General features: G+C 39.3%; 1 protein-coding gene and 1 pseudogene across 1 annotated transcript; both read left to right on the top strand.

Annotated features, from left to right (window-relative positions):
* Positions 1–1375: 1375 nt before the first annotated feature.
* LOC119736152 (calmodulin-1-like) lies at positions 1376–10398 on the top strand. The gene is made up of 6 exons (XM_038210172.1): positions 1376–1502; positions 5117–5144; positions 5586–5729; positions 7305–7425; positions 8481–8596; positions 8982–10398. The coding sequence occupies exons 1-6, from the start codon at positions 1497–1499 to the stop codon at positions 9008–9010; spliced, it is 444 nt and encodes a 147-aa protein (XP_038066100.1). The 5' UTR covers positions 1376–1496; the 3' UTR covers positions 9011–10398.
* Positions 10399–12409: 2011 nt separating this feature from the next.
* On the top strand, positions 12410–15654 carry LOC119740365 (annotated as a pseudogene).
* Positions 15655–15777: the final 123 nt, after the last annotated feature.

Genomic DNA, 15777 nt, shown 5'->3' with positions numbered 1-15777 from the left:
GAATTCATCGGCTGCAATTATGAACACACATTTTTGTTCAGGATCAAACAATTAACCGAAATAAACAAGAGTATAGGAAGCCTATAGGCAAGTTGGCCCCAGAGTGGACATTCAATTCAAATGAAGTCATTTTTATGCACCTGGTCTAATGGACCGCATTTAGCACATTCATCATCGTGACAGGTGTAATCCTATACGATAGCACTGCCCAGCTCTCACGTGACAGTCAGTCATGTAGTGACTCAGTCGGTCAATGATCTGAGGTGCAAAGAAGACACGCCCTCTGCATAGGTGTAGGACCTTCAAAAAGTGCAGTGCTAGAGTACGCAGAAGCTTTGAGTATCAATTCATTTACAATTTCCCTCTAGTTTCACTTACCCCGCCCCTCCCATTATATTTTTCAAACCTCGACTTTGTTCCAACTTTGGATCAGGCTCCATTTATATTTTGGGCCATAGACGTAGTGGCGTAAATATGTGCCGGCGAGTGGAGGGGATGGGGGATGACCAAAATCCAAAAATTACCCGGTCGTGGAAATTGGAAAAGCGGGAGGGGGCTGGAGCTGGACACCACATTAAACTAGGGAGCGCTCTTCAGGATACGTAGGCCTATACTCGCGCTTACATCAAAACGGCGCATCTTAGAAGCTGTTGTAATTTGTTTCTCCAGTTTCAGTGCTATTGAGTACATTTTCGTTGTTGGGACAGTCCGAAAAATACTTCGAAACCAGCATTTTTTTCTCATCATGAAAAAGTGGGGGGATGATTCAATAGCCCAACCCCCCTGGTAAAAAAAGTGGAGGGGATATTATACCCCCCTCCTCCGGATTTACGCCCCCGATACGAAGGCTCAGTGTCAATACCAAATCATAATAGCAAAAGTAACGATAATGACCGCAGCCTAAAGATTAGAACATGTTCAAAATTTTCTAACTGAAAGCTCTCATAAATTTGTTCTGAACCAGACATGAAGCTGAATTCAAAATAACGCCGAATTTTTGAAAAATTAAAGTAGTTTGCTACAGAGCTCTCCCTCCCCAGCCCCGTCTTTCAAGACATCTCTCCAGCGCACTCTGGCGAGTAATTTACCAAATTCATTAATTATGTACAATGAAAAACTCTAAATAAGAAAAAAGTCCCGGCTTATTAAAAATGCGCACTGATAACATACTCGTCAATTCATCGATCCCTTTTTTTCTGGGGCATTTAACAAAAAAAAATCAATGTGACTCATGAAACCGTACCCCGTGCTCATATTTGCACAAAGAAAAAGAGCAAACAGACTTATAGCGGTATCGACTTTTTTGCATATCGATATGAAAAAAAAATAAGCCGAACCCCGTCATTGGCGTGGGTTTATATTATGTTGGCGGAAAAGCTGAGTGCCTGCATTCGAGATTAGAATCTGTGGGTGCAGCATCGAACACAGACACTTCGCTCGTCTGACGCGGACTTTGTGCTTCAAGTTGACTTCAACGTGTGAACTCCTCTACAGCAATGGCAGTGAGATACATTTTGATTACTAATAATAAATTAATTAACCTGATTATTTTGTTCATTTCGCCAAAAGCTGGTTATCATTGGAATGTATAATTCGGAACGGTTAGAGAGGAATTGAGTTCACATCTGTTTGGAAAATCTATGGCATCAGTGCGGAAGTGCAAATGTAATAATTATTGCTCACAGTCCGTGTCTATATAGGGCCTATATAATATGAATTGCAGACATTTTGCCAGGTACGTTGAACGAGTTTTTCTGTCTTATTAAAATTGCCACATTTGGCACACACATTTAGTGTTGGAAACAAGTGATGCTTTGCATTTCAGCCTGGCAGCTTGGTGGGGCCAGTGCTATCATCAGGGACACAAGTTAAACATTTCAGAATAGGCGCATTAAAAGATTATTCACGTACGTGTATAACATGACAATAAATACGGTCATTCACATTCCTCTTATAAACTGATTGTCACCGATAAGTATTATAGTCTAAACATTTGGACATGTTCTTAAAACAAAAAATCAGGAAGTCTGTGAATTAAAAAATTTGTAAAATAATTTGATATTAAAACACATGTATAGACCAATAACTTTTCAATGATTGGAGGTGTGTATTTATCCATTAACACGAAGAACCCATTGGGGATGTTTGCATGTAAAAAAAGAAGGAAATATTCACGAAGGTAAGGTAGCCCAGTACCTTTACTGTGTGCACATTCGCAATGTACAATGAGGTGTACAGTATTATGTGATGGAGTACTTCAACACTCCATGCAGCCAAAGTTTCAGGGCAGAACTTCAAGTCAATGGTGCTGTTGTCCCAAAAAGAGGCAAAGCAATAAAACCATTTTTTTTTAGGATATAAAGAACTTGTTATACGTAGATACTAAATAAATCACAAAAACAGGAAAATCATTGTGACTAAAACTACCTGCATTTTCAGTTCTCTGTGTGTAAAAAAATCTCCATAGAAATGCAAACAACTTGATGCATTGTATTTGGACACAAAAAAGCAGGGTAGGGATTTTAGTCATGTGTACGTGTCTGTTACACTATCAATACACTACTGTTTGATGTTTTACTGTTTATTATGAATGAAACGACCAAGGTCACACAGCCCCCGGGGAAAAAAACACAAAACGGAATGGAATGTTACTTGCGGGGGAAGCTGTATTTTGTTATGCGCCTACACAAAGTATAACAAAATTATTATTACCTGCGTATAACAAAGGAAAACAAAAATATTCGGAGTATAGAAAATTGAAACTTCGGGTGGGAAGGTTCAGGGTACGTGTGCAGTGTACGCGTAGGCAGGCAGGACAACGACAGAAAAGTCGGAGGAGATACGCTTCGTGCATGTGTTGAAAGCAAGTCAGCATACCAGGGAAATTATAGTAAACAAACAACCTCGTAAAAAAATTATGTTAAAATGTCATTGTCATTGTCTGGCAATGAGCCAGAATAGCGATGAACTTATTGCAGAACCAACAGGTGCAGCCCAGCAAAGCAAACACACCAGCAATTTTTTTTTAATTTTCGTTTTTATACCGTAGGCCTAATCTATTTCTTTCTGTTTGTGTTTTTGCCGTTCATGTTTGCTTTGATCATGTTAAGACCAAACGCGACTATTTTCGTATTTTTATTAAATGTAGTTTTTGGAGCATTGGGGAGAGGATCTTGATAGTAATTCAGTTTACTTTGTTCCCAATGCACCTGGGGTTATTTCCCTGCCTATTAATGTGCTTCCCTGTATATTAATGTATTTGTAGCTGTAGTCCAATGGTTACGGTGTTCGACTCGTGTGCCGTGGCACATGGGTTCCGAATCCTGACCGTGGGAACATGGTGCTTGTGCTCTTGAGCAAGGCACTTTACCATTATTGCTCCGTCCCCCGGATGGGACGTTAAGCCGTAGGTCCCGTGTGTTGTGTAATGCACGTTAAAGAACCCAGTAACACTCATCGCTAAGAGAAGGGGTTTGCCCCGGTGTTTCTGGCAGTGGCTGCAATATGCGCCGCATGCAGCACCTTGTAAACCCTTGTAATTAAGGTGCTACATAATGGGTCTCATATTTCTCATAAACTTCATTTACCTGACTTTAATAATAGACATAATTTCCAGCGCCTTGAGTACCTAACTGTTGGTAGATACGTGCGCTATATAAGATTCCGGTATTATTATATAATACAGTTATTTTTGGGGGGTTTATTTTTTGTACCCTGAAATATCAATAAATGAAATGCACACAAAAGTGACCAACCAACCCTAACCATTGTTACAAATCAACAAATATGCCAACTTATAAGTAAAGAATGAAAACAAGCCAACAAGGAAACACATTCAAAGATGTGAGAGGAAAAGATCTCCACACGTCCCACTTAGGATCCATCGGACTCAGGTTTCTATTATAGGAAGGATGGTAGAATGAAAGGGTCAACAATAGAGGTCAACAGGACATAAAAATACCAGAAATGCATAGACAACTTGTGTACGATTGCACGTATCGCAGTACCAGTATAAAATAGAAAGTCTCACATTAATGTTATCACTCTTTAACAATATAAAATAAGATTGAAGTAAATCAAAGTTGAACAGAAAACATAGAATAACCGACGAGTGGAGGAAGGAAATAGCAAAGCAAAATTCACTGACGCCCGTGATGGTTCCAGAAAAAATCGAAGGGATTGATGCAGAATTTCACACTAAATTATCCCCCCCCCCCTTAAAAAAATGCTTCCCTGCACTAAAAATATGCTTTTCTTTCTACAGCTGCAGCATTTGCTATCATGCAGCAGTCTATTTACAATACGATGGCAACTCCGTGTTGTTGTTGAAGTCTTGAACATTTAGCCATCATATCACTCCGTTTCCCTTTACTGTTTGAAGAATGCATTCACAAGTTCACGGGAAAAGTAAACATTGGCAATAATGTCCTGCTTGCGAAGTTTTTTCCCTTTCTTTCCATAGGTCCGTGGCTATAGGTGATCGGTAACGACCCAATACCAATTCGACATGTGCATGGGCGTCGCCAATATTTTTTTCTAGGGGGGGGGGCAAAACATATTTTCCCCAAAAAAATCCTGTATTTCTCAACATATTCTCGATTTATCAGTTTTAGAGGGGGGCAGGGACATTTTGCCCCCCCCCCCATTAAATTGACACCAATATGACTTCGCACCTCTTTTTTTCTTCAAAAAAGGGCTTGCCCACCCCCCCCCCCCCCTCGCGACGCCCATGGACATGTGTGTAAACCACCTTAATGTAACATTTTCAAATAACAATTTCAAATACTTTCACTGCCTTCTGCATACGTAAGGAAATGTAGCAGGCTGGCTCTGGCATGCATTACCTATGGTGTGTTGAAAAAGGTCTGTGTTGTGCAATAGAAGTTATATTTGGCAGAGGAACATTATTTCCAAAAATGGTTGTCTATCTCATATAATCTGTTCATGATAACTGCATGATAACTAAGTTGAATCGCTAAGCCTGTAAGAAGACTGGAAGAGTCATACACAAAATATTACAAATTAAAGTTGAGAAGTTTGTAAGGGCACAGTATGTTGTTTTCTGTATCACGTCTTATGTATTAACTCTGTTGTTTTTTCTTTCTTTTTTTGACAGGCAACTCTGAGCGACGCAAAAAAGAAGAGTAAGTGTATATTTATGTAGCAAAAAGTTTAATTGTTTGACCTGGTAAAATCTCGCGTGACCCAACAGATGAATTAAATGCACCTTGTTCGATTGTGCTTATTCATTTTTCGTGTTGGGATTTATTTCGAGCTAACATTTTTTCGCTTAATTAAGCATTTTTTTGCCAATCCTTGTTTTAATAAAAAGAAATTTGGAACTTACTGGTCATACATTTTCAATCAAAAGACGGCGCCCTTCGAAGTTTGGGGTAAAAAAGAGACGTTCAATTTAAAGAGTTAAATGAGACAACCAACAAGAGTATTACGATGTTAGTTGTCTTGGGTAAATAATTTATGAGCAAAACATAACAGGGTTCCTGGCTCCAAATTATAATATGTTTGCTCTAGCTTTCAGAATTAAATTCGCTCTTATGATACCAGTAACATTCATCTGATTGCAGCCTACAAAGAAAAGTTCAACAAGTTCGACAAAAATGGCGACGGTAAGATGAGCAAAGATGAACTGCGTGGATTACTGAAGTCGCTGAATCGAAGCCCTACAGATGCCAACCTGAAGAAGGTCATGGGAGACGTCGACAAAAACAGTAGGTTCACTAATTTTCGTTTTTTCCCCATTCATTGTGTTCTTGGGCGAAACAATGTGCCCCTTCGCAGGGACGTTGAAAAGTTGGACCAAGCTACACCCACCCATCGAGTATGAGCGCCGTGCGACCTGCTACTTCTGAGAATAAGCCCGGACAACCCTCCAAACATCCACACAGAGACTTGCGTAAAGGTTTTCCCGGCCAATTTTCCCGGTTTTTTTCCAATAAGATGACGTCTCAAAACCACCAAACTCACTGGTTTGACTGGAATCCTGCTGCCGCACAATTTTAACGTGTTTTTAGATGGGGTTACGGTCGAGAATAAGCTTTTTGGGCCTCTCTGGGCTCCCATATATTTTGCACTAAAATTAGTCGGTTACCATTTGCAGTCTGTGTTGTAATTTTGTAATTGTGTCTGGAAGCCAGAGTGGGGGAGCGATGGTCGTGTATCTGGGACCTGTAAACGCTTTTTAATCAGCGCAATATGTGAGGAGGCAGACTAATGACAAGCCTCGCAGCTCATGCACGATGTTGATGTCGATGTATGGTCTGACGTTATACCAATTTCTCTGATTTTTGTATCCAAATTTCCCGAAGAATGTTCGTGTCGGTCGAGATCGTAAGTGGGTGCAGAATTCTCAAGCCTTATGACCATTACTAAGGTCTCCTCAAGCTCCACTCTGAACGATATTTTGAGAGTTTGAATGGGATAGAACTCATCGAAGCGTCATCAGCAACATCAGCCGATATTTAAAAAAAAAAGTAGGGGGAGGGGGACCCACATCGCCGCACCACTTTTCGGGCAAGCTCCATATCAGAAACTGCACTTTTTTGATTTGGCCTAATCAATCATTTTAGGGATAAATTATGTGATTTGTTATTGTGTCAAGAATTCTTTTGCAACTTAATTGTTGTAATGGACTGTAAAGTTGTCTTAACAACAGATCGACTACACGTGAGAGTATAGAGAGTATAAAATAAGAAAACCAAAATCGATTTTAGGCCCAAAAAAAATAATATTCGGTCTCTGGTCAGACCAAAGTTCTGGAATTGACGCGGCCACGCGGCTTTTTTTTTTCCTTCAAGCTTGGATTGTACAGACAAGATGGGGTACTATTTTTCTTTTTGGTGTCCTAATGTACATTGGCGTCCTCCATAATTTGCCTTGGTGCTTTCGATCATTTGCCTTGGTGCAATTTCCCATTCCTTGGTGCTCTTTGGTAATAAAAAAAAATGAGGAGGTGCAGAAATAGAGGGCGCTGTTGGAGCTACCGCGGAACATTTTGGAAAAAAAAAGATCGACGCGCATGATTAAAATTGACGCGCGCGCTGACCAGAGACCGACTTATTTTTTTTTTTTGGGGGGGGCCTTAACTAACTTCTTTTTTTTTTACAGCAAGCCACACCGTGCTTCACTTTGCAAATTAAATACGAAATACGTAACATTGTGTTATTTTGTTTGTGTGTATCTGTGCCATCTCAATCGTACTACGATGAAATAGTTCTCAAGCGACGAGTGCAGTTGTAAACAATTTTTTTTACAAAGGTTCATACATAAACTTTCCCCTCTTACAGAGAGTGGTTTCATTGAGTACGACGAGTTCGTCCAGTTGATGATCGACATTGACGCAGATATTGACAAAAGACTGCAGACAACCTTCAATGGATATGACACCGACAAAAACGGATTCATCACGTACGCTTTCTTCTTTTCTTCACTAAGAAAAATAGTAACACTAAAATTTGAGAGAGAGAGGCGTTCTCTATCCATTGGGAAAAAATGGTTTATTATCTTGAAAACCAACTTTACCGACCTCGACCGGTCACTTTTGAATAGTTTTAACCACTTAATGATATTGCTTCACCATCAGCAATTCCTTGTACATGATTTGTATATAGCTTCAATAGATAAAGATTTCACCTGATCGTTCAGACTTAACATTAAAAAAGATGCAACGTCCCTCAAACTCATTAACGACAGATTAATATAGCTTTGAAAACCTATTCCCTATCACATTTTTAAATCACTTCAAATGATCAGACCTCTGTTAATATAATACAAACGACTCCATAGATCTTTAAAAAAATATGCTTTGTTTTTAAAACCTTGTGGTAATGACAACAAGGATTCCTAGGGGAAACAAAGAAAAATATTCCGGAGAATTTATTTGGTGTCGGGTAGGAACTTAAAGAGATGAAATTTTAACCAACAAATGTTTTGTTCAAATTTCCCTCTTCTGAAATAATTATTTCTAAAACTATCACACGTCCCATTTCGGTTGCCGGCGCGGCTTTTTTTCAACATTTAAAATGTGTTATGTTTTCCCGACAACTGAGGGCGCTGTTACTGTGATGTCATGTACTGTGACAATGAATCTCCAAATGCAGAGAGTTTGCCAAATGCTGACAGAATTTTGGATTGCTAAAAAAATTCTGTCAACATGTGGGGCTGAAGAAGCAGTAACACCTGCCTTAAATGACATCACACTTTTGCTCATGAGTAACAGAAATTTGCATTGACACAATAACCAAAAAATACAACAAAACTCCATTTGAAATGGCAATATTGAAACTACAGTTAAATGGGACACAAAGGTTAATTTTTTAAGGATTGCAAATCCTCAAGTCCTCAAGTGGGCCTGGGCGGGATTCGAACCCTAGTCGCTGAGGAGGAGGGAGAGGAAAGTACTACTTCTCCCAACCAGTTTCCCTTATACTAGTACATGTATGTTTGTGCTTGTTTCTTGACAGTCCTGACGAGCTCAGCGCAGCCTACGTAGACATGGGCATCGATATGTCCACGGAGGAGTTGCAGAGTGAGATCAAAAGCGTGGATCTGAACGCCGACGGCAAACTGAACTTCGAAGGTGCGTATATGCTACAAGAAAAAAACAGAGGCCAAGAAACAGGGGGGGGGGACAAGGAATCAAGAACTATACATTGTGAATGTCTGGGTCGGTCAGAACCTAATATTTAAGCCGTGTGGCTACAGGGATCACGCTTAGTCCAAAATGTAATCCAGTCTGTTTTTAATTTTACTCATTTTGATGATTGCGATGTTTTCTGTCCCCAAGACACTTCTTAATTTAAAGTACCATCTTCAACCAAAATATGTGTGCCATGTTGAGCTCTTTTTATAAACATTACCTAAAATCAAACTTCGAAATAAAAAGACGTCTATTTTTCTTGGTAAACAAAATAAAAATGGTCTCACACATTTCTCTTCTTCTTCTTGTTTTTTTTTTCCTGCAGAGTTCAAGAAGCTGTTTGGACGTGTGTAATAAGGCAGTGGCAAGTATCCAGGGTTTCCAGTAAATCCTGAGATCACGTGATCAAACTCCAAGATGGCGACTAGCCCACTGTAGAGTAATTAACAATTATAATTAGGGGTAGTATATGAGCATGCCGAGACTGACTTAGTTCTGAATTGGTATCCATACGCGCATGCGTGCTTGTGGAGACTATTGGCATATTACGAGGGGCTATTTAGCTAAACCATCTCGGTAGTGTTGTTTTTTAAGGTTTCAATAACTCAGTCCAGAGAAGTAGTCTCGTAAAGGATATCTCGATAAGAGACCAAATAATGCTTGAGCTCTGCATACTACACTCCTAATTTGCCAAACTTCCTCATATTAACTTTTTATTATGCACCTAACCTCACAAAATGTCAAATATCACAAAAGTAGGCTTAAATAATAGGAGGACTAGTGAGCTTTTTAATACGATACATAAGTCGTTTACTTAAATAGATGCAAGGTTTATGCATTTGATAATCAAAACATAACTATAAAAAAGGTACATCCTACGCTAGCTTTAGATTGATTGTTTAAATTTCGGGGTCAAGGTTCGAACGACCATAGAAAATCCACTCAATACAATCCATTCCAATTTGACCCCATGAAACCATAAGCCATCAGTAACAAGACATGAAGGGCTCCCCCATCGGTGACTCAAGCTCTACATAGGTTATACACATATCTAGATGTTTACAATGGTGTTTGTTGGTGTAGAATGAAATAGTCTGACGTATAGTTTACTAGGCCTATTTTATGGCGCTTAAAAAATAATCTAATGTTACAAAAAGGAAGTCAGTTTAAAAAATAGTCTCAGTTTTTATAATGTGGTTCTTTTATCATTTGAAATGGTTAAAGTTTATCTCTAAAGTCTGTTTATCCGTTGCTAACACTCGTATTTAATGATGGTATTTTCAGTTGAAGTTATATGAATTTATTTGCCATTTAACACACCCAATACTTACAAAACAAGTTTGCGATCCCGTTACTTAAACTCTGAACAAATTGCCTCCCTTCGCATATAGGGAATGCATTTAAGGTAACATTATTGAAACCATTTTCACTCTTTAAGAAAAATTATTATTTTTTTTTTTACATAATCTAACCAGCCTCGACTCCATGGCCGAGTGCACGTTTTTTTTTCACTGAGATCGCGCAAGGTTTGATAGGAACCAACATGGCGCAGCACTCGTACCATAGAAACGAGGTTGCAATCTAACTTGATGAGATGGCAGTTATTTTAAGAAATAAATACATTATGAGGTGTATTAAAAGTTGTGGAAGATGCAAAATTTGGGCCTTAAGTTTCGGTAAATACATACCAGCTAAATAAAAAGAGGGTTTAAAAGAGATGTATTTTCACAGCTCTATTTTAAGTTACACGAAAAAAGTATGGTTTCTTATGTCAAGAACTGTGGCTCTCTTCCACTTCAATGACGAATTCAAGATTTTGTTCGACAGGGGCATAGTTTAACATTTCACTCTTAAAACGCCTGGGTCAGTTTGACCCAAAATCTGAATCCAAATTTGCTCAGTCTGTTTTTTTCAGCGTCAAAAACGACCCTTTTCTTGGGTCATGATGATCCAGAGAAATGTCATTTTTGATCCAGAAAAGTGTCATTTTTTGACCTGGAAAAGGAGTGAGCAAACTTTGATTCAGATTCCGGGTCAATCTGACGCAGGCTTTTTTTTATTATTTTTTTTAATTTTTTTTTTAGAGTGTTGGGGGTATGAGGGGGAATTACACCTATGTTTGCATAGTCAGGATGCAGTAGCGTAGCATCCGGAAGGGGGGGGGGGGGGTGAGAGGGGGAAGGGGGATTCCCCCTCAAATATTTTTGCGAGTGCCGAATTTTTTTTCACGAGTGCCCTCTTCTTTTTTTTAAGTCACGCGAATGTCGGCAATTGTGTCGCCATGAAGAGCGCAACCTTTTGTCCGATAGTCCGCTATGAACAGCGCCCCCAAAGACAAATGGCGGCTAGCCGTACATGTACACAGAACAGAAACATATATATATATTTTTTTATAAATTGCTCTCTGAAATGTTAAGTTTTAAAATCATTTCGAAAATATTTCATTCAATTCAATTCAATTCAATTCAATATATAATTTATTTACTTCATACTGTCGTTGTCAAGTTTAAAAAGCTCACGTCTGGTCTAGTTAGTAAAGACCTCTAGGAGTAAAACTGGTTGGAAGGGTTGATGCCACTGAACTTAACTGGGAACAAGTCTTTAAAAATGTGATTCACAGAAACAGTAGAGGGCAGCCTTAATTATAACATATTAAATGATCATAACACTCAACCTGTGCGTATACATTATGCCAGATTTTTTAAACGAATTTGAAATTGCCACAATATTACTACTTAGGCCTACTGGAACTGCACACGTACAAAGATTCATGAGGTAATAAAGATTCTTGTTCGCTGCAATGAAAGCTAGACACATTTTGGACGACATCTTGGTTCTATTCTGCATCCACAACTGTCTTCATTACACTTCCAGATGAAATAGGCATAGTATTGAGAACTGTCTCTAAAAAAAACAACGAAATGCACCCCCTCCATTTCATGAGAATAAGCAAATTGGACATCTCGTGTGAGCAATGAATGAACAATACAATTTTTGGATAAACAAATCCACCGTCGTGATTCTGTAAGCTGGCTATATATTGGCCAAGGACCGCGTGACGCGTCTCAATGCATTGTTCATGAGAGTTTGCACATGCGTGGGTGAAATGCCGAATTGGCTTACTTGAGCTACATTAATGTCGCTAGAGTTCGTGTTGTTATCATTTGTGTGACTGCTTATTGTCAGACTCCTGCTGAAATTGAGGACATCTTTATCAAGTGGTGGTTGAAATCAAAGAATAGAATCAAAGAGCGTGAAATTGATATGAAGGCAAAGGCCTGGTAGTTGTTACCTTTTAATTACAGCAATCCAAAACGAATGTGTAATTGCAAGTAATTCAGACGCGGCCTTTATATTACAAACGGATAAGATTTCACGCGTAAATATATTTTGAACGCTCAGCCAATAAAAGGGCAGGGTTGGTATCTGGGGGGAGCACTGACCAATTACAAGCCAGTGGTGTGGAATGACGTATCATACTTCGATAACCAATCAGAGTAGAACACATCGTTTGCCAATAGCCATTTCTTGCAAAGCACGCCAAATTCCATCGTCATCGGACCTCTTCAGCAATAGAGCCACCAAGAAACGGTTGTGATTTTTGGCAGCTCAACAGTCATTACTGATAGTTCAGTCAGAAACGAAACATCGATAGATTTCCCCGTGATTTTAACTATCTGGCACACATTACAAGAAATTTAGAGATTAACGTTACCACCTTCGGTCATAACTAGGAATTAAACTAATGAAACAATGGCGAAACTGATCGTTAATGGTCTGGAACTACTTCGCATAATATCCATCATATTCCAGGGAGCTACCTTATGCGTCTCTGGATTAGAAACTTCATCTTATACCTTTTATGCCGCTGAAAATCGCGTCCTAAAAGATTTTGCATTTGCAGCAAAGCCTGTGCGATCTCGTGTCATCTGCGGACGGGAATGCAGCCTGGATGAACAATGCAAGTCTTTTAACTTTAACGCCTGTAATAAAATGTGCGAGTTGAACCTTGCCACAAGACGAGAGGTTAAAGAAAACTTCATTGCGGCTCAAGGGAGTGTGTACTTTGATGCAGATGAGGACACACCTCAATACTCACTAACTGATAGCTCCTTGAATCGCTACAGAAGTTGCAAGATGCTCTTAGCTGCCGGTTATAATTCGAGCGGTATGTACACAATCTACCCAGAGGGATACGGTAACGGCAGTCTCCGCGTCTACTGTGACATGGAAACTGACGGCGGGGGATGGATCGTGTTTCAGAGGCGACAAGATGGTAGCGTGGACTTCTACCGTAACTGGGCAGAGTACCAGTCTGGCTTTGGTGACCTGTCCGGTGAGTTCTGGTTGGGCAACGACAACTTGGTGACTCTGACGTCCGATGATTCACGTGGAACGTGGGAGCTACGTGTTGATTTACGGGACTGGGAGGGCGACACAGCATGGGCAAAATACTCAGATTTCCAAATACCAGCTGGTGAGTACAATCTGAATATTACGATATCAACAGCACTGCGGGTGACTCTCTTAGCCATCATAGAGGACGTCCCTTTACGACAAAGGATCGTGACAATGATGCCGCATTGGGGACAAATTGTGCACAATACTGGAATGGGGCCTGGTGGTTTAAGGGATGTTGGAGGCAGGCTCACTTGAATGGTCCATATAAGAATACAGGCACTAGAAAAGGCTTGCAATGGAGGGCATGGAAATTGAGATATTCTGTGAAAGCATGTAGCATGAAAATGCGTGAAATTGGACCATGAACGTAATGTTGTATGCTGTACAATATTCATGAACGTTATATTGTATTTGGTATAATATTCGTTTTTGTTTTAGTTGGCACTTTTAGCCCTAAATCATGGATGATTGTACAACCATGATTATCTACCTTTTCGTGCCTTCCATAAATTGGCATAACTGTAGATCTGTTCAAAAACACTTTTTAAATGGAACAACCTTCATTGTTTCTGCCTGAGCACTGTCCAATTTTTAAAGTCAAATATTTACCGAATACTTACGATGCAAAAATGAGCACGGGACGTTGTGGACTTGCTGGCACTGCACTGAGCGTAATATTTTCTTAAAAACGTGCGGCATGAAATGCGTGATATTGGTGGTCCGTGGATTTTTTTTTTTCAGTGTTAAACCGACTCTTATGGGAAACGAAGATGGATGTTTGTACAATTTCCCTTTGAAACTGTTTTAAATTTGCCATTCTATTTTCGGCAATCCATTTCTGAAGCTGATTTGCACATTCGTTTTTTAAAGATATTTTTTTAAATGTATTGTTTTTATTATAAAATAGTGGCATGTATACACATTCGATACTACCGAATGTTAAATTTCATCCGAATTCAACCGAAGCTAATACCAATTTAGACTCCACTTGTTTCCGGCAAGCCGATGTCACATTTTGAGGATGTTAACAGTAACAACGCAAAAGAAGTTCTTTACACATACACACTAAAAGTGATCTTTGCCTTATTTTGAAAAATAAACAAACCGAAAACACGCGAGAAACTGAAATCCTGTTTAATTTGTGGTATTATGACAGTGCACATAACAATAAAATAAAGTATACAATTGCAAGAGATAGGCCTACACGCATCTCTGTAACAGTGTAAATTGTAAATATGTCAAAAACAACTTACTTGTTTGGTGATTCGGATTTCAACTTTTTATTATTTATAATTTGAATTGCACAATTATAATTCTTTATCACGTCAGCTTGGAAACTGCGGTTGAGTGTTATTCATATCGCAAAAGAACATGGCAATTACTAGAACTCTGGTTTATTGCGACCGGTTTTTCTTAAGTTATTATAAAAAAAAAAATGAAAAAAACCAACAAATCCAAACTTATGAACAAAAAACACGGTGTAAATTTACTTAAGGAAGTCTGATTTCTTTATGAATTATTCATAATTATAGTCCTATAGATCCAATAATGGCATAGTACACAAATGACGTCAGCTCAGAATCTGTGGCTGAGTGTTATTCCTAGCGCAATTAAGTGTTTAACATGTTCAACATATTTTTACTCAAGTTACTTTCCCAAGAAACTATTTGAAAAATCCACAAAACAAAGAGCTTTAAATTTACTTGTTAAATTAATCTAATGTCATTATTTATTTTACTGCACGAATGGAAACTATTTGGGTTACCCGTTATTCTTCCTGCCATGGAAAGAAGAAAAGTAAAACAGTTCTTTGATCGATCAAATTAATTCCTCTTGTTTTTTGTCCGGGGCTTTGTATTGTCAAGAATGTTGCAAAAGCTCGGGGTTTTTTTTTTTTGGGGGGGGGGGGTTGTAATTTGTTCGAAATGCAAGAATAGAATGGTAATCACCTGTTATAAATTAATCAACATTTGAACATTACGCACGATGATGGGCGTGTTGTGAATTTTTTTGTTAATGATTTATTGACAGTAAATTATATTGACCATAAATTATACATCGAGATACAGGTGGAGGAAGAAACTTAATAATTTTCATTCGAATTTGGCTATTTGCTTGTATATTGCAATACAAAAAAATGGTTCCTATGACCAATGACGTTGAATAAACTGAGTGACAAGAACCAAACCCTGATTGATTTTGTTCTCGATTGATTTAAAGTGATGAATGAAGTGTGCGAGAATGTGTGATTGGCAGCTGTAAGGCAACAGGGGCTATTGCTTCAAAAAAAGGAGGCAGGGCCGGATTATGTAATGTTCCGTGGGCCCTATAAGCAGCAGGTTCCGTAGGCACTATACTCCACCCTAGGCACCTGAGTACGAACAACAGCGTCTTGTGGTTGATTGTTCGAAGTCGCAGTTGCCTTTTCGGCAGCATGGCCTTCTGCGGTGTACCCTGCACCGGCAGGTATCCTGTCTCCTGCGGCATCTTCCTGCTTCCTGCAGTCTGTTGGCCGGCTCATCCCTGTCGTCTGCACTGGCAGTCTGAAAGTCGGTGTTGTTGCTTGCTCAGGCGAAGCTGCTTTCGCCGGGGGATAGTGCCGCTCCAGCAATGGTTGCCGTCACCTCAGTACCAAGCTCAGCGTCTTGTGGTTGAATGTTGTCAGAGTTGCCTCTTCGGCAGCCTTCTGCGGTGTACCCTGCACCGGCGGATTACCAGCC

This window comes from Patiria miniata, unplaced genomic scaffold, assembly GCF_015706575.1.
Source record: "Patiria miniata isolate m_02_andy unplaced genomic scaffold, ASM1570657v1 HiC_scaffold_10, whole genome shotgun sequence".
NCBI classification, from domain to species: domain Eukaryota; kingdom Metazoa; phylum Echinodermata; class Asteroidea; order Valvatida; family Asterinidae; genus Patiria; species Patiria miniata.
This window is presented reverse-complemented; position numbering and strand designations above follow the sequence as displayed.

Coding starts and splice junctions, on each gene's coding strand:
- LOC119736152 (XM_038210172.1), top strand. Junction 5,145..5,585: donor GAGCGACGCAAAAAAGAAGA/GTAAGTGTATAT, acceptor ATCTGATTGCAG/CCTACAAAGAAAAGTTCAAC. Junction 5,730..7,304: donor GGGAGACGTCGACAAAAACA/GTAGGTTCACTA, acceptor CCCCTCTTACAG/AGAGTGGTTTCATTGAGTAC.